The 27,623-nt window shown below is 35.6% G+C and overlaps 2 protein-coding genes and 1 non-coding gene across 3 annotated transcripts; all 3 read right to left on the bottom strand.

Moving 5' to 3' along the window:
* Positions 1–3,592: 3,592 nt before the first annotated feature.
* Positions 3,593–4,823, bottom strand: LOC103448683 (L-type lectin-domain containing receptor kinase VII.1). The gene has a single exon (XM_008387956.4). It carries the CDS (start codon positions 4,716–4,718, stop codon positions 3,930–3,932), a length of 789 nt encoding a protein of 262 aa, XP_008386178.1. The 5' UTR covers positions 4,719–4,823; the 3' UTR covers positions 3,593–3,929.
* A 456-nt stretch (positions 4,824–5,279) lies between these two features.
* LOC103448684 (probable serine/threonine-protein kinase At1g54610) lies at positions 5,280–13,095 on the bottom strand. The gene is made up of 8 exons (XM_008387957.4): positions 11,958–13,095; positions 10,669–10,953; positions 10,063–10,380; positions 9,148–9,375; positions 8,530–8,630; positions 7,599–7,710; positions 6,222–6,674; positions 5,280–6,015 (listed from the first exon to the last, which is right to left on the bottom strand). The coding sequence occupies exons 1-8, from the start codon at positions 12,363–12,365 to the stop codon at positions 5,809–5,811; spliced, it is 2,112 nt and encodes a 703-aa protein (XP_008386179.2). The 5' UTR covers positions 12,366–13,095; the 3' UTR covers positions 5,280–5,808.
* Positions 7,251–7,369, bottom strand: LOC114819855 (5S ribosomal RNA). Its single transcript, XR_003767155.1, has one exon. It is a non-coding gene; the product is annotated as a 5S ribosomal RNA (ribosomal RNA).
* Positions 13,096–27,623: the final 14,528 nt, after the last annotated feature.

The following is a 27,623-nucleotide window of genomic DNA, read 5'->3' as shown; positions in this document are numbered from 1 at the left end:
GTTCATTTAAATCTTTATGCGTAATCGATACTTTCGTTTGTTCTTCACTCTAGATATTTGTGTTTGCATATGTGGAAGATGAATTTGAATTTATGGGCCTTTTTTTTTTTTTTTTGTAATGAAGATATAAATTGTGTGGTGGTATCAAAGTAGCAAGTTACTTATCATCAGCAAGTTTGCTATGCTTTTTTTTTTCTTTTTTTTTTTCCATCTATGCTTTGTTAATTATCATTATTTGAAGCCCCTTCTCTTTAGATGTGTGAGATATTAATGCATATGCTTTTTTTGGACAGTAATGTTGTGACAAATTGTAAATGCACCTGAAGAAATACTTGTTTCTTGTAAGTAGGCTGAGATCGAGAGTTGTGGCCCTTTTTGCATCAGTAGTAATTGCATATTGTCATCTTCCCGTATTCATGTATTATTTGTTTAAACTACCATATGGCCACCTTTATCAAACATTGTAAACTCGGATCGATATTTTCTCCTCTTCTAGTCTCCTTTTATATAAACGTTCATAATTAAGTCACGTCAACATTTTGTGTTGACTTCCTTATAGAGAGAGAAAGACAAAAAGAAAAGTGAGAGAGGAGGAGAGGGAATTTGGAAGGAAGAAAATCTTATTCCTATAAATTGTCATTCTATTATATTTTCATACTCTTATTCTGAACCATTTATGATAATTATGTACAACACCTGGCTTAGACCATGGCCTAAGCTACTTTTCATTTAACGGCGACGTGACATTATTTTGTTGTACAAACATTATAATCATAACCATTCATTATCCTTATCATCATTTAAAGAACATCTCTAAAAAAATCATTCAATCTAGAGAGTATTTAATCATCTATCTATATGTATTTAATAAATTAACTGTTATACTAGCAAGTAACATTCTTAAAATGAACTGTTGATTATAAAGCACATGGAACCGTTCTTTATCTTTAACAAATCGAAAATTGTGCTAATAAGAAACATCAACCACTTTTACTTCTGTAATAGTATGTGTCAATTATAAAGCATGCATGTGTGTGATATATCTTTAGTAAAAATTATTAGACCTTAATAAAGTACGAGGTCAATCATTTGTCCCACCACATTCTATAGAAGTTATAGAGCGTCTCTTGAAAAGTACCCAACATTTAATGTATTTGGTGCACGTCCATGTTCTCAAATTCGAGTAAAAGAAATCTATAGATTTCAAGATTTTGTTTGGGCATAAGTGTTAGCATCTTTAATAAATAATTTGAGGTCAGTAATCCATCCATTTAAGTCTATGTTGTTTAAGCATCAAATTTCAACTTCTAAAAACATATCATGTTCTAACACAATATTAGAGATTAGTTATAACCGTTCAACTAATGTTGTTAAAATTTCAACATTCAAATGAGAAACATGATTCGTTTATTTATTTAGATAACCGTTAGATGACTAAACAATTCTGGATCTAGTTAAGTTTTGTAGAGATAATGTTTAAAGGATAAGAAAATAAATTCAGATCATTGTGCACCCTTGCAAGTTAGAAAGATAGAATGTGACAGTTACATGTGCATTCCATTATAAAAAAAAATGTTTAATCTTGAGACCTATAGTAACGTTTTGGATATAAGCATATAGTTAGCACAAAAAAAGAATTTGTTAGTGGTCATTTCCAGCATAATAATATTCATTCGCCTGTGTAAGTCCGTTTTGTTTGAGCCTCTTATTTGTTTTCTTTTTTAGTTTGTTATGTTGTTTGGTAGGGACTCTTGTGTGTGTTTTAAATTATTGATCAAATTGATGAATGAAATTTATGTGGGTGGTGGACATACATGTTTGTCCTACCAGACACATTTGAATTATATGTGGTGGACATGGTTGCCCCTATTGGACACATAACATTCAAATGTTTTGTTTAGTGGCCTTTGGGCCATATGCAACTGATAAGATTTTTAGGTACCTGCGCAATGAGGTTAAAATCATACAAAATACTTGCAAGAGAATAAGGTTATTGTAGTATAAACGGTGTTTTCCGCATGGATTATTTAAAACAATTTATGAAAACCATAATCCTAGTTAATTATCTGAAAGTAAAGATTGGAAAAGGTTGATTTTGAATTCAAAAGTAATAAAAAAACGAAATTTAATAAGAGTAATTTAGGGAAAGCAACTAAAAACCAATTAAAAAGGAAACAAATCAAAGAGAAAAGATTTTGAGAAACAAATTTGGAAAAGCACTAGAGTTCTGCCGTCACCTTAACAATCCTACGTAGTTTTTCTAATTTCTTATGAATTACACATGCATATTTTGAAGGTTAGGTTTTCATAAAGTATGTCTTACTTGAAACCCCCAACATAGAACGTATATCTAACATGCAACCCGTCCATGACGTTTAGATTGAATGTGAACATGCAAGACTCATTAAGTTTTGTTAAAACCTTTTGAAAAACCATGTAACTCTTAAGATGTGACGTCCATCCTAAGTAATTACACATGTTAACCACAAGAAGCCTTAGTCAATTTTAGGGATCCACCAAAATTGCCTTAAATTACTTTTCTAAATATCCTGATGGTCGCGAATTACTAAGGCAAATAGATAATTTAAAGCACAATGATTAACAATCCACTTGCATGCATAAATTCATAAGAAAATTAAAAAGAGACTACATACTCTTGCTAAGGATCATGGCCTCACCTAGCAAAGAGAATTAGTTACGCATATTCATAATTAAAATCAACATAATCGTATTGAACTAGAAAAAGAACGAAAACACCTGAAAGTATAAGTCTTGAAAATCTCTAAGCTTTAGCCAAATTCTTTTCTCAATCTTGCGTACGTAGAAGAAAAACCCTTGGTCTGCCAAAAGGCTTACTTATACTACTCTTAAATCAAATCCTCCTAGTAAAATGTCTTAGATTAAGACTAGAAAACTAAATAAATTGAAATAAAATAGGAAACAAAATCATAAATTGACTTGGTAAATTCGTCTAGAAATCTGCACATCCACATTTTGGACACAAATCAGCTCCAAAACTGGCCCAAAATAAATGGATTTAAAGCTTGGACTATTCTGAACACTTCTCCAGAATGCCACAAACCCATATGGGGTCATCTTGGACTCCAAAAATGCAATTTAAGCCCAGAAACGTCACTTTCCAGTAACGCGCACTGCTCTTGTATTAAATCGCCAGAGAATAACCGTTTGGTAGAAAAATCCCAAATTTTGACACGAACAAGCCAAGAGACAGGCAAACGTCCTCCAATTTGAATCACTCCAAAATTCGTCCGTTTTGCTCCAGAGGAAATCAAATGTCTTATATCGGAAATATAAAGCAAAGTATCAAAATTATACCAAAATAATTACCAAATTATACTAAGAATAGGGTAAAATATATAATATAATATTGACTCATCAGCAACAAATGCTACTTTGGAAATGGCAAACACAGCAAATGTGAAATGTTACATTTGGCTTACGTAGTATGCTCACATCTTCTTGCACCGAATTCAAATTTTTTTGTTTTGTAAATTAGAATAGTTTATAATAGAATATCGTTTGAATAAAAAAAATGTCAAATATAAAATCACAAAGATCATGCACGAATAAGGACCGAGAATTATAATCGTTTTACAATACCATCAACTTTTACATAATCAAAATCAAAACAAGAAACAAATATTTTCATGCCTCCATTAAGCCAGGTTAATGAGGCATGTCATGAACCTTACTTGTTTCTGAAGGTACAAATCTTCCAACTCACATATTCAAGATAAATACATTGGATGTAGCACTATATAGGAAATATGACGGCACGGAGGTAATTGGCTTTTTTTTTTTTAATAGTTTGAGTCCCATTTATTCTAAAAAAAACAAAGTGGAAAATTAAAAACGACCTACAAGTTCAGAGAGTACATCGACGAAATACTCTAAATATTATACTAGCTTCAATTATTGAAGCTCCAGTTCAGAATTTTATGATCTTCAATTGGTTGGCCAGTTGATGCAGTGAAACCAACATACATTTCATCAAGAAAAACTTGAGAGAGATCAAGAGGAACCCTAATCAAAGGCCTCTCAGGCTTCTTCACATTTTCAGGAGCCAATGTTATGCTGAGCTGGTAATTCCAGTACTCAATCCAAGCTTGATAGTTGTCTCCGCTACTCAGCTTTATTTCCTTGAAAGAAAAGTCAGTAATGCTACTGCCCTCACCAAGCCAGTATCCAGCGTCGTAAGAAGCCAGAGAAGTTAGAGAATTGACGTTAACGCCGACGTGATTATCGTTGATGTCACCGAATTCTTTGTCTTGGAACACATCAAATTCGACTCCAAAAGCGTGGTTGTTGGGGTTACCGTTATTGGTATTGTTCAAGAAGCCGAGATGTTGGGATGCAGAGGCGGATTGGATGCCTGGAGAGGGAACGAAAACAAGGACGAATCCGTGGCCAGGGAGAGAGTCCTTGTATGGGGCTATGGAAAAGGTGAAAGAGGTGGTGAAAGGCAAAAGGTTTATGGAATCTGGATACCTTGTGGGAACCTTGGCATTGTATAGAGCTCTGCCAATGGAAAATGTGGTGTTGGTTGTGAGAGAAAGAACACCAGAATCTGTGGTTGCATTTCCATAGAGCAAGATATCAGATGAGTTGAAACCAGTGAAGGAGAAATCAACTGCAAAACTTGATTGGAGGAGAAAGAGGGTTGTTAGGAATAGTACAAGTAATCGAAGGGACTCCATTGAATTCTATGGCACCTGCAGTAAGCTATGAGTCTTCTGCATCATCCTGCAGTCAAAATATATAGAACTTGCCTTGCCTTCCAGAAGCAACAAAATTGAATTAAACCCCAACTTTTCCAAGTCAACATTTGTGTGGTAAAAACCCAGACTGAACAAGCACGCCGACTTGGGAACTTATATCCGCATACTTCTTTACACACTTATTTATTTCTAACCTTTAGATTAAGTAAACCAAAGGAGAATCAAGGAATGAAAAAATAGGATGTGCATAAGGAGAAAAGGAGTGTGTAGACGTAGACTTTCGATGCCCACGACAAGAGCAGACTTAGACGTAGCTAAGTTGGCTAGAACAGTTTGAAACCTCCTTTCCGTATGTTGGTTTGATTAGAATAAAGTTCTAATAAAAAAATGCCTATGACAAGAAGTCAAACGCAGCCAGATACATTTTTCAACCTTATAGTGTCAATCTACCCAACAAAAATTTAGGCAAGTACAAGTCTTCATGTAATCATCTGGGTAGTCTCTATTTTCAAGATCATATATGACTCAAAAATCAAAGGATTAGGAAATTCTGCAGCATATGTTATTAGAATTCCAGTCAAGCTGTAAGAAAAAGGGGGCTAATCATGATTACAGTGAGAATTATAAATGTGAACTCAAAAGAGTAGACAGATTCACCCCTTCCCCATTTTTTATCCAAAAACTAAATAAAGTTGACAAAGGGGAAGGTGGTTAGAACAGCACAAGGAAATTACTCTTTTCCATCACAAAACACAATTTTCATATTTCCCACATACTCTACAGCTTATGGCTTATAACAAGCTCTACAAGAATGGGCCATATTTTTCAGTTGCAAAGGAGGGAAAACGATACAGGTGAGAGAGCGAGAGAGCAAGCGAGCGTGTGCTATAAACTTAGTTAAAAATGGGCACCGGCTATTCTTCCACGAGTGCCCCCCCCCCCCTATACAAAAAAATAAAAGCACCCCCCACCAATGAATAACTCACATTTCACAAGAGAAAACCAGCAATTTTATCTGCGGTGATTTTTCTGTTGCTGATGCTCTGCTTTCGGGTCTACTTATGCCAGCTCAACGACCAGAAACAAATAATGAATTGGTGGATATTTGGTTCGCCTCAGCGTGAAATTTTCTGACCTTTGCCTTGTCTAGGCGTGCTCGTCTAACAGCTTCCTGGACCTGGAGATCGTGGTCCTTCAGCATCTGATCCACGTTCCCAGAGGGGACTAGCAACGGACCTGAGTAGTGCATTTTGTGACCCTTTGATCCGTAACCAACCTGAAATAACCAGAAATAAAAAGTGATCTATTGGGCAACAAGAATAAACCAAAAAAAAAACGAAACATAAACCATAAAGAATAGCTTATGAACCACAAATCAAAATTAAAACAAAACGCACACCCTTGAGGTTATTTTACACAAGCGATTATAAATCAACAAGGAAACCCCATCATAGGGGAAAAGGCGTGAGTTCAGGTACTCACAATAATTGGATCTTTGTTGCTTCGAATATCTTTTTGATGAGAACCTTCAATGACCTGCTTTTGATCTTGTTGTAGGGGATCTGATGCCTCCTTGAAGGAACCCGGAAACCTGCCTATTGCTTTTGGAACTTCCATTTGTGAAGAACTAGACCTTTTTCTGCGTTCTTCAGATAACATACTCCTCCTTGCTACCACTAAACCTGACATTGCTGACAAGTCAGCTCCAGTTGAAACCTTTGGAGCATCATCTGGGTTCTTAGTAGACTTGGCCCATGCAGCCCGGTGAGCCAATGGCCCTGAATGGGAAGCTCGCTTATGATTATGTCCATGATGTTCTACACTTGCATCTACGGCTTGTGATGGCCTAGGTGGATCAATTGGAAAGCCAGAAGCTACTTCTTCTGGATGAGGGTTAAACTTCTCACTACGGCTCTTAGAACCATCTTGTCTTTTCTGTAACAAGAAAATCCCTTGTATTGAGATATATATCCCATATGAATGTAATATCATAAACAATACTGAATAATTTACAACAAAGGGTCTCCAAGAGAAATTTGAGTCCAACAATTTCTTGCATTGAATAATAACATGCAATTTGGATTACGCAAGATTATAAGTGAAAGAAATTATTTCACAGCTGAAAAATACATTATTTCGTAGTTTAAGAAAAGCAAGTCGGTAATTAACAAGACCATCAATGTTATGCGGAGTTAATCACATTGGTAGAAATCACAAGTTAAGCACGGGTATATAACTATATATAACTCAAGGGAAAATTTGGGTTGATCATAAAAGCCCCTTTTCATAGTAGAAAACTTGAAAAAAAGACATGATTTTTAAAGAAGAAATAAAAGGTCGTACCCAGTGCACAAGGTTCCCGCTTTACGCAGGGTCTGGGAGAGGTGAATGTCTGCTAACCTTACCCCCATTTATGGAGAGGCTACTCCCAAGTCTCGAACCCGAGACCTACCGCTCATGGGCGAAGGCACTTGCCATCGCACCAAGTGCGACCTCTAAAAGAGGTGGGGAGGGATGCAACACGAGGACTTCCCAGAAGGTCACCCATCCTAGTACTACTCTCGCCCAAACTCGCTTAACTTCGGAGTTCTGATTGGATCCGGTGCATGTGAGTTGGTATGATCGCATCCAACTCACATGCACCGGATAACATTGATGCAATAAGAGAAAATATATAAGATATTTTCTGGCAGATTCTATGCAATAAGAGTGCATTGAATATGTCAATTAAATACTGCAAGTTCATGTAAAAATCAGAAAAGAAAGGCAACACATAAATATCATCATATATAAAAGGTTAGAGCATAAATCAATGATGGAGCCAAGTGAGTGTTTTTAGTTAAAATAACATCAGGTTACCTTCATTGACATGACTAATTCAGCATTGGCATCAGGTGCTGGTATGGCTCGAGACTCTCTTGTTCCTCTCCTTTCGTGGTCAAACCTTTGGCCCTTCCCTGCTGCTCCTTGTCTACCAATGTGTGGAAAAAGATTGTTACTATATACACCACCCACATTAACAATGTTAAAAATAGAAGAGGAAAAAAATATACATATAGGACCAAACTTGATATCAGGTTCACAATACTCAAATTAAATCTTGAGAAATCAGTAGACAGAATTCAACCAAAAACCATCAGTGTGTAAGCATGTACTCAGAAATAATAAATGGTTTTACACTAATGCACTTCATAAATGAGACTAAATCACAACCATACACAGCCCCAACCAACGAAAAATTGTACTAACTAGGGTGCTTTAGGGAAACTCCAGTGTCCAGACTCTTATGAGATCAGTTATTAAATACCAAGGCCTACTCATTCCATTACGTTTAGATAGTTTCCCATTATTTGATGTTAAGAACCCAAGAACCCCTACATGGAAGCTTTGGTAAAATCACAAAAGAACAACTTCACCCATAGGTATCATGCATCAAGTCTGTCCGACTTGCTCAATTACCTCTCAGTGCTTGTATCATAGGCTTTTTCATTTTTTTTTTTTTTTGGGGGGCCAACGGAAGACTTGGAGCAAATCCGAGCACAATGGCATTCTAGGATTCATACAACCGACCCCACTTAGAGGGATAAGGCTTTGTTGTTGTTATTCTTGGGACTGAACCACTCATGCCACGAATGTAAGTACCTTAAAATGTGTGTAGAATCTAGTTATAATATATATAAACACACGCTAGTGGTGCAACTGTGCAAGTGCCTTGCAACTATAAATTGAGAAACGGTAAAATTCTACTTGTAGTTAAGTGTCAGTTACTAATTTATGTAACAACATTCACCTTCTAGCTTCCTCATCCCGTACTTTAGCATCAAACTCTTTGCTTGGAGGATACTTTGGCAAACTTGATGGATCACAAGGAAGAGGTTTTGTTGTAAAGAACTGTGAAAAATAAGGAAACAAAAAGATAACACATGAGAAACACAATCAAAGTTATGGTAAAATAACTCGTAAAGAGAATAGGATGATTCTAATATCTAAATAGTTATTAATGCAGAAGAGAGTTATCAAATGTTCCTGCCAATTAAAATACACATTGTAGCCTTTAAAAGCGCAGTCCAGAATAGGAAAAACCAAAAAAAATTGCTGCAATCTGGTGGTTTGCTTAACATGATCTCCAGAGCTACCATTACATGGCATAAAAGCAGAGAAGACGTTAAATAAGTGAACTCAATGAAAAGTGGACTTGAACATAGTAAAGTTGTACTTTCAAAAATACCACAGGCAAAAGACGGAAAGCACAACATATCTACAGCTCTACCGCAGATGTAAGCATGCACAAGTAGTGAGGCACACATAGAGAATGGTGTCAAAGAAGATATCGAGTTAAAAGAAAGACTGCAGAAAAAATAATGCCTGTTTAGAAAACATTAAATTGGAATTAAATTAAGATCCAAACCTCGCTCTTGAGAGCAGAAGCTGCAGATCCACGATCTGCAGGATCTATAGAAAGAAGGGTCTCCATAAGTGCTAAAGCTGGTGCAGGGAAATCCTTAAAAGTTTCTGCCACACAACGTCTATAAGGTTGTTGGGGTTTAAATATGGTTGCATGAGGCAACTTTGATTTTCTCCAATACTCTTCAGAAGGTGAGCCACAAAGCTTGAAAATCTTATGCAACTGCTCCACCTACAAGGTAAAAATCCACAAAATCCGGTTATTTAGTTGCACAACACTTACATCTGAGAGAAGCATATGAGATTCTGAATGTAAAAAACGGAGAGGGGACATATCCTAATAATTACAAAGTTGGCATGACTACAAGGACACAGAGAAATTGAGCAACTGGAATGCAAACAGAAACAGTACATAAACTATCCCTAACCTACCAGCTAAAACCACAAATCTTTCATGGTGGCATGGCCCAACGAGGTTACTTGCAAAGCCACCTCTAATGAGCAATCTCACATCTAACAAACCATTTCTAAGAAAGGGGAAGAATAATTTGAAATTTTACACTCAAACTACTTCGAAGTGTATAATGAACCTAACAGGAACAACAATTCAGAAAGCCACAAGACAGACATGCAAGATGCCACCACTAGGTTTATGTTGTAAAATCACAACAAACCAGATCAGGAATAAGGATGGAAGCAAGTTTACAGCACACATTTATGAAGATGATTCATTATGGTGGTTTCCACTAGATAAGAAAGGTTCTTAGCTGATTTCTTATTCTTCCACCAACTAGAAAGTATTCAATTTAAATGCAGAAACATGCGTGTGCGCATTTGTACTACCAAATAGTTGGAAGATAAAAATCAGTGAAGAGCATCAACTAAAAAAAAAAAAAAAAAAAAAAAACACTCTAAATACCTCAGTTCTTCCAGGCATAATAGGCTTTCCATAATACAGTTCAGCAACTATGCAACCTGTACTCCACAAATCCACAGCTGTCCCATAGTAAGTAGCACCAAGCAAAAGCTCAGGTGGACGATACCATAGAGTTACAACACGACTTGTCAAAGGTTGATTTTGACAAGGATCAAAAAAACTTGCCAGACCAAAGTCTGCGATTTTCAGCATGCCATTGTTGTCAATTAAAAGGTTGGAACCTTTAATATCACGATGCAGAACACCACGACTGTGACAATGATCAAGTCCACATAACAGTTGCTGCATGTAACATTTAACCTGCCAATAAATCAATTGAACCTCAATCATCCATCCAACTGAACAGTCTTGATACTAGCATAACATAAGTTGTGTAGCCTATATACATAAGTGAAATGAAACTGCAGGATAGCATTCACACAACTACACAAGTGTCAAAGTAAACAAAATACACCAGTAGCATCAATGGATGCTGATGAGAGAAAGTTCATAACACAAACATCATGCAGATACAGGAAGCAAGAACTGACAAAAAACCTACAGTAACTTGTTATTTTAGTATAAGAAGGAAAGAAGACGACCAAGTACCTGTGCTTCTGTAAACTTCAGACCAGGGTGTGAAGCAAGCCCTGCCAAATCATGCTCCATGTACTCAAACACAAGGTACAAGCTGCAAGACATCCTTGAAGTAACTAGACCTTCTAGTTTTATAACATTTGGATGATCAAGCCTTCGTAAAATGTGAATTTCCCTTGCCATAAAGCGAACACTCTCAGGCTCCAGGTTATCAAACCTCACTTTCTTCAAAGCAACAATTTTCTTTTGATCAAGATCACGGGCCCGATAAACATTACTGTAAGTTCCCTGACCAATCTGCAAAATATAAATATTAGGACACAACCAAAGCCAGCTAATATGGAAGTGTAAAGAGATAGCACCAAGGAAAATAACCAAAAATAGAGGTATCATATCACAGTGGAAAGAACCGAATAGAGCGATTTAGTATTTATTATATATCATAAACCTTTTTCTTTTCTCAATGTTATTGTGAAAATCAGATACATATATAAGCATAGCAACCAAATAGCATCCAATAGAGTACCCAAAACATAAAACTGTAAAACCAACCTACCTAAGTAAAATTAACAAAATCCTACAAGTGCAGATAATTCCATTCATAACTTGCAGAACCAACTACTACCTTAAAACTGTTATGCTTGAACAAGTCACCCATGTCAAATGATTTTTAATAAACAATGCTTTACGCTTCTGTGTACACTAGCCCTTAGCTCCAAGTTTTCCATTGCCTTTTACTTTTAAAAGTTTTTACAATTACCAAAGACATAGGAGAACTGAGAGTGAATTTTGCACCATATGAATTCCATGTGCCTATTCATAAGTATACCTTGACGCAACATTCTTAAACTTGTCAATACTAATAAAGGTCGTACCCAGTGCACAAGGCTCCCGCTTTACGCAGGGTCTGGGAGAGGTGAATGTCGGCTAGCCTTACCCCCATTTATGGAGAGGCTGCTCCCAAGTCTCGAACCCGAGACCTACCGCTCATGGGCGAAGGCATTTGCCATCGCACCAAGTGCGACCTCTTAAACTTGTCAATACTAATAAGTAATAATAATACTACTGCCCTCAACCCCAACTTTAAATTGGCTACTTAGTAAACCTTGTTCCTCAATTAGTTATGAACCACAAGGAAACAGATTTCAATGAAATAGAAAATACCAAATTCAATCTCAATAATAGAAAATACCAAATTCAATCTCAATAATGAAATAGAAAATACCAAATTCAAACTCAATAATGCAGATTTTTCTTGCACCATAAAGCTACTTGAGAACTAAACAAGAAAAGAAGCATACTTTATCTAGCTTCTCAAATGAATCTGCACGACGGGGTACCCATCCTTTGATGGCCTCTCCAGCCACTGCAGCTAGCCAGGAGGGCCACCCTGCTGCAACCTGCTCCCCTTCTGCAGCTTTTGGAATGATACCAATCCCAGGATGTTGAGCAACAACATACTCCATCTTTTCCCTTTTCCTTTCAAAATTCTCACCTTGCGATCGAACAGGCCCATTCACTTGCGTATCAGTCAACATTGCTCTCCCACCATTGCCATCATATCGATCTTTCGGCCGATAAGTTTCCTCCCTCCTTGAGGAAGCAACCCTCGTCGTCCGCGAGTCTGATGCCCCCTTGTTGGACAATCTCTCTCTGGGGCTCTCCTTGCTATCCTCAATTGCAGAGGGCTTACAATAAATGCAACCCATTATGCACCAAAACCACCCCCAACAATGCCCTCCTATAGAACCACTGTTCTCACCCTTAGAAATCTTGCATTTTGACCACACAATCCTAACCAAAACCCAGAATTCAACTCATCCAATATATATGATCCAACAAGCACGAAATGCATGAATCCACCCCCCTTCACAAACCCACCAAAGTCACACTTTTGCAAGAAGCAAAACCCACAATTTCAGAAACCCAAACCCTAGAATCTTGAAAATCTTCAATCTTTCACCATAGTAAGTTAAATTCAGCACATAAAACCTTCAAAATGCCAGTTCTTCCACATAGAATGCAAACTCTCAATGCTAATAAAAATACCCACAAATTCACAACAAACAAAACCCCAATTTCCAAGAAGTCCAAACCTTTTTGCACAACCTGCAGAATGTTGAGCACCTTCAAGACAAAGCACCCTCCTATTGGAAATGCCTCCTTTACTGGAAACCCTAGAAAATTATTCAGGGCATTTGGAGAAGGAAGGACATGGATCAATGGCTCCCAGGGGCTGGAGAGAGACACGTAGAGTTGCAGAGTTTAAGAGAATACAAAAATTAAACAAAAATTAACATCAAATCTCTCGAATAATATAAATAAATAAATAATTGAGTAAAAAGAAAAAGAAAAAATTGGTAGAGTGAGAAGGGGGAGTGTCCCGCAGCAGTAACAGCAGCTTTCAGTGCAAGAGAAAAGACCGACTCTGTAGTTTGTACAGGCCTAAGGCGTAAAAGACATTCTTATCTTTCACCATCTTTCCCACGCGCCGTCTCTACCTTAATCAACTTAAACTAATTAATCTTACCATTTTTAGAAAGGGAACTATTATTAACACTTCAAAAATCTCAATCTACACTTCTTATAAGTGTATTTTTCTTTCTAATTATAAAATGTTTGGAGTGCCAAATGAGATTTTTAGAATGCCAATAACAATTCATTTTAGAAATTTTTTTATTTTCTATAAGGGATGGATGATTCAAATTAGAGATATGTTTTGCCAAAAAACGAGAGAAAATATCACTAAATCCTAAATGTCTAGAAATTTTCTCTTTCTAGACAATTTCAAAAATTTTCTATCTCAATTCATGCGTCGTTTTCTTCAATGTTTTACCTGTCACAATATTGAAATAATTCATTTCCATCTTTGGCCAAATTGGCATTAATCGCCTTCTCCATTTGTAATATTATAGTTTCTATCATATTCGGTTTTTCTTTTTGCTTACAAAATTTTTTACTACATGATTATTTTATTAACAGAAAGGAGAAGATGAGAATTTGTGACATTTTTAATATTACTTTCGGTGATGAAAATAATTTGGAATCCTTGCATTTTTTTATGGAATTGAGTTTTTTTGTATACAACGATATATTTACACTAAAAAGTAAAAAGATAAATTGATATCGAATATCACTCACCTATAATACTAAGTGGCTTAGGAATTGAATTTATAACTTCTAGTTCATATGTGATTTCATTTACATAGAAAGAATTAATGTATTTTGTTAAAAAGTCGTGGATAATATTTGTGGATAGAACAATAATTTGTTGGAAGGTGGTGAATACTGAATAATAATTGTGGATAGAACACTTTTCTTCATCCCACTACGCATTGATTTCAAGCTTTCCTCCATTTCCCTCTCCCCATAATTTAAATTAATTTTGGGTAAATTATATTGCTCTTGTTAATAAAAAGTTTTATTAACATTTTAAGTGTAATGAAACCACGTCTAATTTTAGACCATGTTAACATAAAGAGAAATGCTAAGTAGACTCTCAAAGTGGGATTCTTCGTCACCTTTTTTTTTTTTTTAACAAACGGTATTATCTATACTAAAGGGAGGGGATGAGCTTAGTCTTACAATGGACTAACAACAATGTGGTTCATAAAGTATTCTTGGTATTTTTCTAACATAAATTAGGGAATAATTAAAAAAAACATAAACATAAAAAAAGAGGGTTGAACGAGGGAAGAAAAGCACTTTTGCCAAGACGTGAGTGCATCTCACGTGCTTGCAAAGAGAGTGAAACTATTACAAATATACTTGGTCTGCGTAGTCCGTAAAAAAGTTTAGGGTTGAGCTGTTAAATGTTTTATGCCGATTCAATGATTCAAGTCGTTGGCTTTTCCACCGCTTTCTCAGCGGCCTTCGTCAAACTGTCGTTTATTGTTGTTTATTTGGTTCGACCCAAATGACAAAATAAACAACTATTTATGAAGAAAAAAAAACATGAAGGTCCAAATCATTTTCCAAAAATACCTTCAAGTTTGTCAAATCATTTTGACCCATTATTTATTATATTGAGAGTAATTTTGTTATTTTAGTCCTTCTTTAACAGAAATTTTTCATCGAATAACCAAAATGGTTGATGGTGAACAAACTCAATGACCGCTCGATTTCAAATCTTATGAACCAAAGCAAGAAGTTATGTTAATCTCATGTACCATTTTGACTAAAAAGCCTTTTATGAATTTTACTACGTTATAGTAAGGAAAATACTTGTATCCTTCATGGAAGAATGCACATATCTCATATACCGGGAATAACATGTCTTTGTCGTATAAATATAACAATGGAATTCCCTCAATTTCTTATTCACCTCTAGGAAAAATCATTAGAATCAGAAATTATTTATGCACCAAATGTATGAAATAAATCTACAATATCAGTACTAAATAACATATTTATGATGATAGTTTATTTATTTGATACATTTAAAAGACCGAACAATCTCCAAGATTTTTCTAAAGATGATCTTCAATTGAAGATTGAGAAATTGAACGAATCCGATTAAAAACTAGTGTGATTGCGTAGCTAGAAATAGGAAATCAATAGGATCTAGAAGATCATTTCCATGTACAACTTGTATTACTTGTAAGCAACAAACTCATCATGATTAGTATAAATAAAGACACTAAACATGAGTAATTAGACACATAATTCCTCAAGTTCTTCTCTATCTTCTTTCTTCTCTAGCCGGCCCTTCCTCTACCTTCTCCCAAATGGTTAGTTTTACAACAAGTAACAATTTTTTTTCAAGTCTATTTTTGAGTAATACTTGTTGGATTTTAGCATAATATCAACAATTTTCTAAATATAAAACGAAAATGATGTTGTGCATTGTATTTGGTTAATAAGGATTTGGATCTGGTTAATAAGGATTTGGATCCTCTCTGGATCCAAAGGATCTGAGCCCACGGATCTACTGATCATGGCCGTTCAAATTTGATTCAACGGCAACAATTATTATACTTTAGAGGGCCCCTATTTGTAGCTGTTTGATCAAATTTCGACGGCCTAGATCATTTTGACATTTACCCATGTAGTTTTAAGTAAGTTTTTATCAAAGGAAAATTAATGAAAAATGCTTGAAAACTTTGAGTTTTAACGATAAGGACAAAATAAAGGGTAAAGTGAATAGTACCATAATTGACTTTTTAATGTAAAAATATGGTTTTTCGTTAAAGTGAACAATACTGAGAGCTTTTCGTTAAAGTTCTCTTTTATCAAACGGCTAAAGTAACATGTATTTAAAACTCTTCTAAAAAATAACAACTTTTATAGAACTCTTCAATAATAGCTAAAGAAAACTAACCTAGAACATTACCATCTGATGTCACTTAACACATAAGAGGTAAGATTTCTTAGGAAAAGTACCTAGTTTGTAGGAGCATTGTAAGCTTGGCAATGTTTTTTGGTTCCATAAATTGTAGCACTAAGTAGTGTTGTTTGAGTGAGTAAAGATGTTGGATTTCCACCATAAAACCAATTGGCAATACGGAGAGTAATTCAACTTGCTTATAAGCATATGCAAGATTCATCCTCTCATCAATGTAAGATTCATTTTCAACAGCGAGGTTTTCTTGTTGATGGTTTTAGACTAGGTGTTGAGACAAACTTTGGCAATGGCATGATGCATATGTTATGTTGAACCGGGGGTTGCACAAGGCTAATATTTTTTCATCAATTCAAGGGTCCATTAATTACGATGAATATTTGTGTGAGACAATAACATCTCGTGACGAGAAAAAGATGACATGTTAATGTAGTGTAACAAATTCAGTTGAATTATAGTTATGTATATTGCAATCATTGATATACAAACCTTAAACCCAAAATGTGAATACATTACAAATTCATTCAAACTATACGATTATGTTGCAGTCATACATACAAACCCTAAATCTGATAATGTGAATATATCATCCTATGGGGAATTTGTAATGTTACATATTCATGTAGCATTTTGTTACCGACACGTACAACAATTCCACGTTATGGCCTTTTTATTTTTTTTATTTTTATCATAACTGATATTTCCAGTACTGTTAAACAAACAGAGTACAAGAATTTTGGGGGAGCAAGGGAAGCCTCATTAAAATCCTACAAAGAAGAGGGAAAAGTAATGCTTCACCAACTTGCTCACCACTTACAATAAGTTGTCATTATCAAACTAAAGGAAGGGGGATAGCCAAAGTGGTTCCCCCTCCATCCATATATTAAAACCTCCATTGTAGAGTCCATGTTTAACCAATTCATGAGCCACCATGTTACCTTCGAAAAATAACTGAACCTCTTCTTCAAGATGTTGATATCCTATAATATGGCGTTTAGACTTATGATTATACATGTTGCAATGCTACTGATATGAAATAATTACAATAACAAATCATCACCTTCTATGTCTAAATGTTTGGGGGTTAATGATAATTGGATGAGAAATGCTAGTGAAACTCTTTTAAAGTATGACTCTTTATGAACTCTTTGGCACCTCATAATTTAACAACAATTTTCGTGTCAACATTATAAAAACATTGTGTCAAAAACATAAGACGACAAAAAATTCATAGAGAGTACCACTTTTAAAAGACCCTCTTTAGAGCATCTCCAAAGAAGATGTCAAATTTAAAACATCAAATATAAATTTGATGACTGACTTCGTAATTTAACATATTGCCAATATTTTCTTTCCACTTGGTATGCCAAAAGTTTATTTTTTTTATTTATGTTTTTTTAAACAAAAATAATTAAAGTTGGGTTGTTATTGGTTTAAAAATAATAAAATAATACTTAAATGTACTAACATTTAAGGTAAGACAATTGGAATGCCTTTAGAAATAACAAAAATAAAATTTGAAGGCAGCTTCAAATTTAACATCGTCCATGTCATCTTAGCCATGTCATCATTGACATCTTGGTTGGAGTAAATAGTACATAATTTGTTATCATTATATGAGCTCGTTTGGATGTGCTTGTAAAATGACTGAAAGTGTTTTTAGAGAAAATTGTTTTAGGTTCCAAAAGCACTTAAAGTGCTTTCTGCAAGAAGCACCAGTTATGTGCTTCTTCCAGGAAGCACTTTAAGTGTTTTTACTAAAGATTTGTTCTAAAAACATTTTCACCAAAAACACTTTTAGTCATTTTAAAAACACATTCAAACGAGTTTTATGTCTATGTGGCATTTTTGACATATCTTTTATAAATGATCTTAGCATTTCTCTAATCAGGTCCATACAATACGAAATCGGATCCCCTCTTGAGCATAGGGTGGGGATCCTCTGACTGGGTCATCTGGACCATTGAAATTTAATCTAACGGCTATAAACAGGGGATATTTTAAAAGTTATAATTATTGTAATCGTTGGATCAAATTTCAATAATCGAGATGATCCGATCAGAAGAATCCTCATCCTATGCTCAAGAGAGAATCTGGTTCCATACAATACGAGACGTGGAAAAGTTAGTGCGAGTAAACAAACAATAAATAAGTTAATAATGTGACCGCTATTAATCATGGGTCGGTCCACCCAATGGTGCATATAGATTATGAAAACAATGAATGACCTAACTAGAGCAGTCTGTGTCTTATTTAATTTACCAACAGTTACCCACGCAATCATGCTTTGATGAAATTTATGGCTGTCTTCTCCCACTCGGACAAATAAACGAGCCCCTGGGACCGACCCACCTCAAGTTTTAGAATCCGGATCATCGTTAGATTCTCTTTGTAAAAATTATGGAGATCCGTAAATTATATCTGTTTATCGTACATTGTACGATAAGAAATTATTTAAAATTAAAAATAAATAGTACTAGACAAAAACTGATCGCACGATATACGATAAACGGACACAATTTACAGATCCTCAGATCCTTACCAAAAGATCTTAAGAGGATCCTGTCGGCAAGTTTTAGGCTTTTAGCTTGTGGGCCCACTCTCTTGGCCTCCCTATTTTGATGAGTCTTCACGAAATTGGATCCCCTTTGAACTTTAGTGTCTGTAGCTAAGAGATTAAAAATTTAGATCACATAAATTGAATTCAACTATTCACATTCATTTATTATGTTGGCTCATCTACCACAAATCAACAATTTTGATTTCTGTTCTACACAAATCAAAACCTCAATTTTTTTTATCTTTAAACTCCAGACACTAAAATTCAGAGTGGATTCAACTCCGGCTCTCATAAGTGAAACAAACTCGGATTATACCTTGCTTCTACTAAATAGAGTAGTCAAAGTGAATTGATCTCGCTTTTTGCGTACACATACATAGTTCCAAAATAAAGAGAGTTCTAGGATAATTATTCTTCTGTTGTGTGAGTGAGTTTATACACAATTCGGTTTTTGTGAACTGCAATGCTTTTCCCGCAAAGAGAGTTGTTGTACCTTGTAAGAGATTATAGCGCGGATAACTATAAAAACCGTAATACGTAATTCTTTTTCAAGTTAGTGTCGAACACTTGCCTTAACTCCAACTCAAGTTCATCTAGTATTCATATTTGTTTAGCACTGTCTATGCTTGTAGATTTACATTAAATTATTATGATTGGTTAAAATTTATCTATGTGGCAATTTAGTATTTTGTCTAGTGGTATTCTTCTTCACTTGTAAGTGAGAGGTATTAAGTTTGATTCTTGTCAAATGCGATTTTGGACTACATTATTGCTAGCCCATTGTGATGCGAAGGTCATCTCCTCCTCTTTCTTAGTATATATAATATCGTTTGTAAAAAAAAAAAAAATTCCTATGTGATTTTATTACACTTAAAACCTTATTATTTCAACAATTGTTGCTCATGGTTTTGAATTGGTTTTGCAAATATATGCAAGAAGAAAAAGGTCATATAACCTATTTTCATGAAAATTTTGTCATACAATAAGTTTTTTGAAATTCATACATCATGATCTAACTGACAAAACTCCGGTATGTTAACGTGTTAGGGCTCACAACTATTTCTTATTAATTTTTTTGCTTATGTGACTCATCAAATGATATGACCACTTTCCAAAGACTCATATTTTTCTCTTACCTTACACACAAAAATTCTTGTAAAATTTCAACAATCACACTTTTTACTCAAAAAAAAAAAAAAAAAACTATTACTCACATTTTTAATAAGCTTGTGGAATGAAACAATAAAAGTCATAAATTGAATCATGCAAAACAAGAAAAAATAATTGTCATATTTTAGATTGTTCAAATGTTCTATGATTTTGATTAAATCGTTATCAAGGATTATTCGCCAAGCTGATGGTAGTGACTAATACCAACAAGGGTGGATTCGTCTAATGGGAACTTTATAAGTCAATTTCACGGTAAAGTTGAAAGTGAGTTTGAAATGACTTTAAAAATAATCAACTTTTTAATAATCAAACGGGTGTTTAAAGCAATTGGATCCCATTTAGATTCACTGTGGATCCTAAGGATCCTTACATATTAGCCGTTCATCTTGTATCGTACGGTAAGAAATCATTTAACTTAACTTTGTTATTTAAAATTAAACACAAATAGTATTTGACGAAAACTGGCTGCACAATGTACGATGAACGACTAGGATATGGGGATCTTTAGGATCTCCACAAAGTGGATTCGGAGAGGATCTTTTTTCGTGTTTAAACTTGTGCGCAAGTGGAAGAGCATAAAATCTTGACCAACTAGTTCAATTCGCAATTAGTTAAAAACTTTTTTTCTTTCAATATAACTACATAAGCAATATTAGCCACTTAGTATTACGTTTTAGTGGTAATCATTTTCACTTGTAAGTGAGAGATCTTAGGTTCGATTCTTGTAAAAGACGAATTTGAACTAGATTATTATGGCTAGACCATTGTGAGGCTTAACTCACTCTCTCACCTCCTTAGTGTAGATAATATCATTTGTTAAAAAAAGAAAAGAAACTACATAAGTGTCTCACCTCCTTAATGTAGATAATATCGTTTGTTAAAAAAAAAAAGTATGTGAATAACACCTACTCTACATTAAATATAAAAGAACGCCGTGCCATGTTTATTAGTCCCATCCCATGATACCAATAGTAAGGAAATGCAGATAGGAGGGTAGCTAGCATTGCTTATATTAAGATTAGTTTATATGATTCATGGGAATTAATAGAACCATTGCAAAGAAACAAGCATAGACATGCATGTATGAGGAAAGTGATATAAAATCATACATACACAGAATGGTATAATACTCTAATTTGAGCATAATACCTACACCAAACTGGCCTGGCCCTTTTACCACCTAACCGAAAGTTGAAGAAGTTTGCATCGTCGTATGTACCATAAGTTTTGACCGATCTGGCTACAACATCTAGCTCACATTCAACTTCTGGTCCAGGTTCTGTTCAAAGTGCTGCTTGGTAAGTTGTTGTTGAACCTTTATCCTGTAGACGTTGGGCTTTGCAACTGGAGTTTGGCCTGTCTTGGTTAAATTGGCACTCCTAACATTGGTTTTGGTGTTACCTTTTGCTGTGTATGGATGCTAGGAAAAGTCAATAGCCTCGTTTGGGACGCCATATAAAACAATAGAAGTTGTTTGGTGCTCATCTGTACTAATTAAGCACCGGATAAATTAAACCGGTCCCACCATTTTAATACCCCTCACACCCTCTAATTTATCCTTCCCAGAACCTTCGTATAATTAGTCAGGCAAATCACAATCGCACTCTCAACCTCTCTGCTCGCATCGCGAAATGCTCATACAAATATTCCTTCTCTCTCCCTCCCCACCTCTGATCAACATCAACCATATACAAACAGAAAATCAGAAGTGGCAAATTAAACCCAGGCCATGACGTCTCTATTCAAACATCCATGGTGGGGGATAGAACTAGAATCGGAGAGCTGTGCCGTCTAGAGTCATCTTCGTCGTCTGAATCAACTCGTTCTGGGAACTCGTATCGTCACTGTCCATGACCCACTGCTTCTCTGTAACTGCTCACACCACCATCTTGCACTCGAGTCTGCCATTGTTGTTGTATCTTGAAACGAGATCCCGTGGTTGCGAATTGTTGCCGCCTTGAACCACTGCACGAGCCCAAACCTAGAAAGCACAAAATCCATCGCATCGCCCCCACATCGCAAAAGATCCGATTGCTTTGAACCACTGCAGACCACTGAGGGACGAAAGCTGCCAAAGAAAAATCCTTAATTTACCCTTTTTTTCAAGGAAACTTTAACGAAAAACTCTCGGTACTGTTTACTTTAACGAAAAATCATATTTTTACACTAAAAAGTCAATTATGGTACTATTCATTTTATCCTTTATTTTGTCATCGTTAAAACTCAAAATTTTCAAGCCATTTTCAGTAGTTTTTTTTTTTTTTTTTTTTCAAATTAGGTTTTGCTATAATTTGGGGGCTTTTCATTTGCTTCCTATCGTGAAGATAGGATTTGCTCCCTGTCAATTTTTTTTTTCTTTTTTTTTTATTTGGTTGCCAAACATAGTAAAAATAAGGATTTGGATACTCTCATGAGCAAAGGAGATGGAGCCTCCTGAGTCAAATACACAGATCATTAGATTTTGAATCAATGGTTACAATTATTATAACTTTTAGAAGGGCCCCCTATTGTAACCGTTGGATCAAAATCCAAAGGCTCGTGTGTTTGGGTCAGGAGGATCCGTGATTCAACGGCTCGTGTGTTTGGGTCAGGACGATCTGTCTCCCTTGCTCAGGAGAGGATCCAAATCCTAAAAATAATACAGTCATTAGTCCCATACTGCACGAAACGCCCGACTAATTTAGTCAGTATTATCCGGTGACTATTTATTCTATTCGATTGAAATAGTCAGAACAGTTTGAGTTGCTAAACAATGCCAATGTCATCTATTTTATCAGGTGGTGCTTTTAATTTAATTTAATAGAATAAAAATATTAAGGAAACTCTTTTAAAAGTGGGGCTCTCTATGGACTCCATCTTATTTTTTTTGCACAATATTTTATAATGTTGATTCGAAAATTGACGTTGAAATGTAAGCTTGCAGGAATTTTAAAAGGACGAAAGTTAAAGTGACGAAATTTTATTTTTTAGAATTTGTGAATTTTCTTATTTAGTTAACCTAAAAGAATAATAGAATTTGAATACAAAATTTGTTATTTTTAAACTCTTACTCTTAGAAATTTAGAAATGATACCTATTCACAAGAAATTTAGAGGTTCCAAATTCAAAGTTTTTTTCCACCCATAAATTCAAAATTTCCATGTTTATGAATTCAAACAAGGAAATTGGTGCATGTAAATTTATAAACTGACTTTTGTCAAAATTCTAAGTTTATTTGTCTCATCCAAACATAGTATTAGCATTTTTCTTAAGTCTTAATAGAAATAGTGGGGCGCTGTCCAGAGTTTGCTCCAAATATCCGGATTAAAAGGCATTGGGGAAATTTTTAGATGTTAATGTATTTGTGGCAGATTCCGAAGCTTCTATTGCATAGATTTTCCCCAATGTTAGATACTCTATATGGATTGATGGAAAGCTTTGGCTTGTGGTGGATCCGTTTCACCAACAGGATCCTCTCCGGATTCTTTTGGTGATGTGTTGGGAATTCGTAAATCGTGCTCGTTTATCGTATATCGTGCAGTTAGTTTTTGTCAAGTACTGTTTGTATTTAATTTTAAATAAAAATATTTAAAATAATTTATAACCGCATGATGTACGATGAACGGATATAATTCACGGATCCCCGGAATCCTCACCGGTGAGGATCCGGATTCCGTTTCAAGTCTTAGAGAGGTACACTTCTGTTCTGACTAATGCTATGTGCACGCTTGTAGTAGCATGGTTGGGAATTTGAAATTACTACCCTGCCTCATACAGCAACTTGGTGTTTGCTTAACTATCAGTAATCTACTACAAAATGGCCTTATTGTATCAGTGGTTGGTGTCGCTTTTATAAAACATAGTGGCGCTTAAGACATTCCGACACCTAGTTTACAAGGTGTCGTAATTATTGTCGTTTATAACCGACATAAAATGTTAATGTCGCTTATAATCGACATAGATTTTAATATTTTTTAACAGTGGTGTCGCTTTTAACCAACATAATGTTAGCGTTGGTTAAAAGAAGACTAATGTCGCTTTTTTCTGACACTAATGATAGTTTTTAAATATTTTTATAGCCAGTGTCAGTTGTAGCTGACATAAATTTTAATTTTTATTAAATAGTCACTTGGGAAGAGAAATTCAATCAGTCACTTGGGAAGGGGGCCGTCAGCCCGCAGTTAGTATGTCAGATGTACTGTCGTTTTTAACTGACACTGAATCCATTTAAACCGACGCTGCATGTATTTAATAAAGTGTGTCAGAATATGGTGTCGGTTATAACCGACGCAAATTTTCATTAAACCGAAATTACAAAATTTTAAACCCCTCCTCCAAAATGTTCACACGAAATCACAAAATTTCAAACTTCCCGCGATTCCTCTGCTCTCCAAATCGTAATTAAATACCACTCAAACCCTCAGCCATTTTCCATCCAATCCAAATCAAAATCTCTCCAATTTTCCCGAGAAACAAACACTTCCCAAACCCTTCAGTCTTCCACTTTCATCTTCCCAAATGGCTCGTACCTAGCAGATTGCTCGCAAGTCCACCGGAGGTAAGGCACCAAGGAAGCAGCTGGCAGCTAAGGCTGCTCGGAAATCTGCTCCCCCGACCGGAGGAGTGAAGAAGCCTTATCGATTCAGGCCGGGAACTGTTGCCCTAAGGGAGATCAGGAAGTACCAGAAGAGCACTGAGCTCTTGATTCGCAAGCTGCCGTTCCAGAGCCTGGCGCGGGAGACCGCACAGGACTTTAAGACCGATCTGAGGTTCCAGAGCAGCGCGGTGTCTACGCTCCAGGAGGCGGCAGAGGCGTACGTGGTATGTAGGGGCGAGAGGGCTTAAGAAATCCCCAAATCTTAGGGTTTCGAATTTCAGCAGAATGTAATGGGGTTTTTATGATTTGTAATGGGTTTTGGAAATTGATATGTAAAGTTGAGATCTTGGCAATGGCAGATGAGTTTTTGTATGTTACTTGTGATATAAAATGTTTATTATTATTAATTAATTTAGATTTTTTTTATTATTTTAACTGTTGATGTTGGTTAGGACCGACAGTAGGTTTGATATTTTAATTCTTTAATTGTTGCTTGACGTTGCTTTTAAGCAACGTTGTTGTTCTTTTTTATTTTATATTACTTTGGTTCTTGGTGGCGGGTTAAAGGGAGATAAGTGACGCCAATACCCTTTTGTAACAGTAGTATTGGCGTCGGTTCCATTATGCGACATTGTACGATTTAATGTCGGATTTTTACAAAAAATCCGACAATAAGTGGTGTTTTTTGTCGGTTTTATAGCGCCATTGATATCCCCATCACAAATTTATTTAGCTGCAATTGGTTCAACGAAGTTGATCGTTTTACCTCCAGGGATCAGTTAAGTTTTTCCACAGTGAGAGCTAAAATAATGGGAAAAGTTGATTGGAGCATGAATATATTTCTGGATTGTGAAAGGCACGATTTTGTACTTCTGGTATAAATTTTTTTGAGTAATACCTATGGGGTTTGAAAATATATTACTGCATTTCAATCAACGTGTTTCGCTTGTTTATTTGGAATATTTTTGGGCTTGTCAGGGTGTTGTAGAGTCGCGCGGTTCAGTGGAGCCGCTAGGTCTTCCCGTTTAGTACCCTAGAAGGTTGCATCTGTGTATTGAAATCTTGGAGATTTGGATGCATTATTGTGGTAACGGTGCTATGTTGACGTGACTAAGTATATAATATGCCGAACTATGTTTTAAGGTCCTGTCTCTTTTTATTTTCTCTTCTTTTGAATGCATAAGCTTTACATATTATATGTTCATATGGATTGCAAATTTGCAATGTACAGGTATACCACAGAGAGTTACTGGAGCACATGCCTCCTCCCCCGCCTCCAAGGGTTATTATTCGCCGTCCACCTTCTTTGCCACAGGGTACCACATTTTTGTAAAGACTCCAATCAGGAAGACGATTTCTCAAAAGCGTGGACGAGGAGATAAGAAGCGCCATCCTAAGGTTGCTGGTGGTGTAGTAGAGACAGCAAGACATTCTAATTTTTCTTTTCTTTTCATTTTTCCTTTGAGAACTCTTTGACTAGGAAAATGTAATCTCCCTCTCCCTTTGTCACAATTTATATGTCACGGGGTAGGAAGATTTGGTTACATATGTGCAGGAGGAAGTAAATACGAAGTTTAATCTTTGGTGGGAAGTGTGAGAATCTAAAGATCTTCGCTTAAGTAGATCAAAGGCAAAATATATGGAGTGCAAGTTTAGTGGGAATGGAGGTTCAAATGAGTTTAGAGTGTGGATGTTCAAATGAGTTAGGCGTGAGGATTGGAGATCAAAAAGTACCAAAGAGCGAATTAACGCTTTCACTATCTTGGATCTATCTTGCAAAAGAACAGAGAATTGGATGGAGCCCTTAATCATAGAATACAAGCTGAATATATGAAGTGGAAGAGTGCATCGTATGTGTTGTACGACTATCGTATGCCATTAAAGCTCAAGGACAATTTTTATAGGACGATAATAAGGCTAGCAATGATTTATGGCATGAAATGCTAGGCGATGAAGCATTCACTTACACAAAATGAGTGTAGCGGAGATGAAAATGCTTCCTTGGATGTATGGGTACACGAAAAATGACAAGATTATGAACGAAGATATCCAAGATAAATTAAGAGTAGCCACAATTGAAGATAAGAGTAGTCACAATTGGACATATAAAACGAAGACCTACAAAACACCCCAGTTAGAATATGAGATTACGAGACAGAGACTCATGTCCAAAGGGGTAGAGGAAGACTTGGAAGAGACTTTAAGAAGAGACTTGGATTACTTGAATCTAGCGGAAGATATGACAAAAAACTGAGCACAGTGACGTTCTAAGATTCATATAGCTGACCTGGATAAAATTTTGTTGTCAGCAAAGCTATTAACATACAAGCACTAGAGATTCAGAAATTGATTAGAGAAAATGGAGGTTTTAGAAGGGGGGAGAGGAAAGGCGAGGGTAGAGGAGAGGAGGTTTGCTTTTGCAAGAAGCAGGGATTGATGCTTTGATTAGAGCATTGGTTCGTAAAGAGGCTGTAATCATGTGATCCCATACTATGGCCATTAGTTGGCTATGCATTGGTAAGTGTGCGTGATGAATTTGAGGGATTGAGCAACACGAGATTATCTAGTGGTACATCACGTTTTATTATACAAGTGAAGAGATATTTATGTTAAAAAATTAACAACTTGAAAAATAAAATTTCCCTTATTTATATAATGACACGTGATGTACCACTCATTTTCCGAGCATAATAAAAATTTTCTCTTGAGCAACATACCAAGAATGACAATTTCCAAACAAGACATGTTACATGATTTGAAATTAACATGAAAATAAAAACTCCGCGGAAACAATTAAACAATAATTTTTCTCAAATGTTTGAAGAATAACGCAGGCTATTGTATCATTAAATTATTATTTTAAAGTCATTTTGTATGTTAATCAACCTGTAGATTGACAGGGCCACAACACAAATATAAATAGGTTAAACTCGACCGCTAATAATATGGATAAAAGAATGGGCACTTCCACAGCTGTAGCCTGCAAGTGAGGTGGTGGTCACATATGAATCATATGATGATGATTACTTCTAATGTTATGTGAATCTCAATGTATAAGATATAGTAAAGTTGTCATTGGGTTGGTGCAGGAGAGAACAAAGCAATACAGCTTACTTTGTACATGGACATTTACAACCAACCATCCATCAAACCCTTGGCATTCATTTTCTTGTGCATCCACTTTAGATAATTTTTATATGCAGATGCACAAGATTCTGACAGCACCAGCTCACATTGTGAAAAAGAACAAGTTTAGTTTGAAGGGTTTCTTAGCATGGCGATGTAATCTTTCATTTACGCACAAGAAGTTATCATTCTTT

This window comes from Malus domestica, chromosome 11, assembly GCF_042453785.1.
Source record: "Malus domestica chromosome 11, GDT2T_hap1".
Taxonomy (NCBI): domain Eukaryota; kingdom Viridiplantae; phylum Streptophyta; class Magnoliopsida; order Rosales; family Rosaceae; genus Malus; species Malus domestica.
Note: the sequence above shows the minus strand (reverse complement) of the source record. Positions and strands in the feature narration are given on the sequence as shown.

Excerpts from the sequence above, each read along its gene's own strand:
- LOC103448684 (XM_008387957.4), bottom strand. The coding sequence starts at position 12,365 with ATGGGTTGCATTTATTGTAAGCCCTCTGCAATTGAGGATAGCAAGGAG. Across the intron at positions 7,711-8,529 it reads CGGGATGAGGAAGCTAGAAG|ACAAGGAGCAGCAGGGAAGG; the intron begins GTGAATGTTGTT and ends ACACATTGGTAG. Across the intron at positions 6,016-6,221 it reads GCAACAAAGATCCAATTATT|GTTGGTTACGGATCAAAGGG; the intron begins GTGAGTACCTGA and ends TGGTTATTTCAG.
- LOC103448683 (XM_008387956.4), bottom strand. The coding sequence starts at position 4,718 with ATGGAGTCCCTTCGATTACTTGTACTATTCCTAACAACCCTCTTTCTC.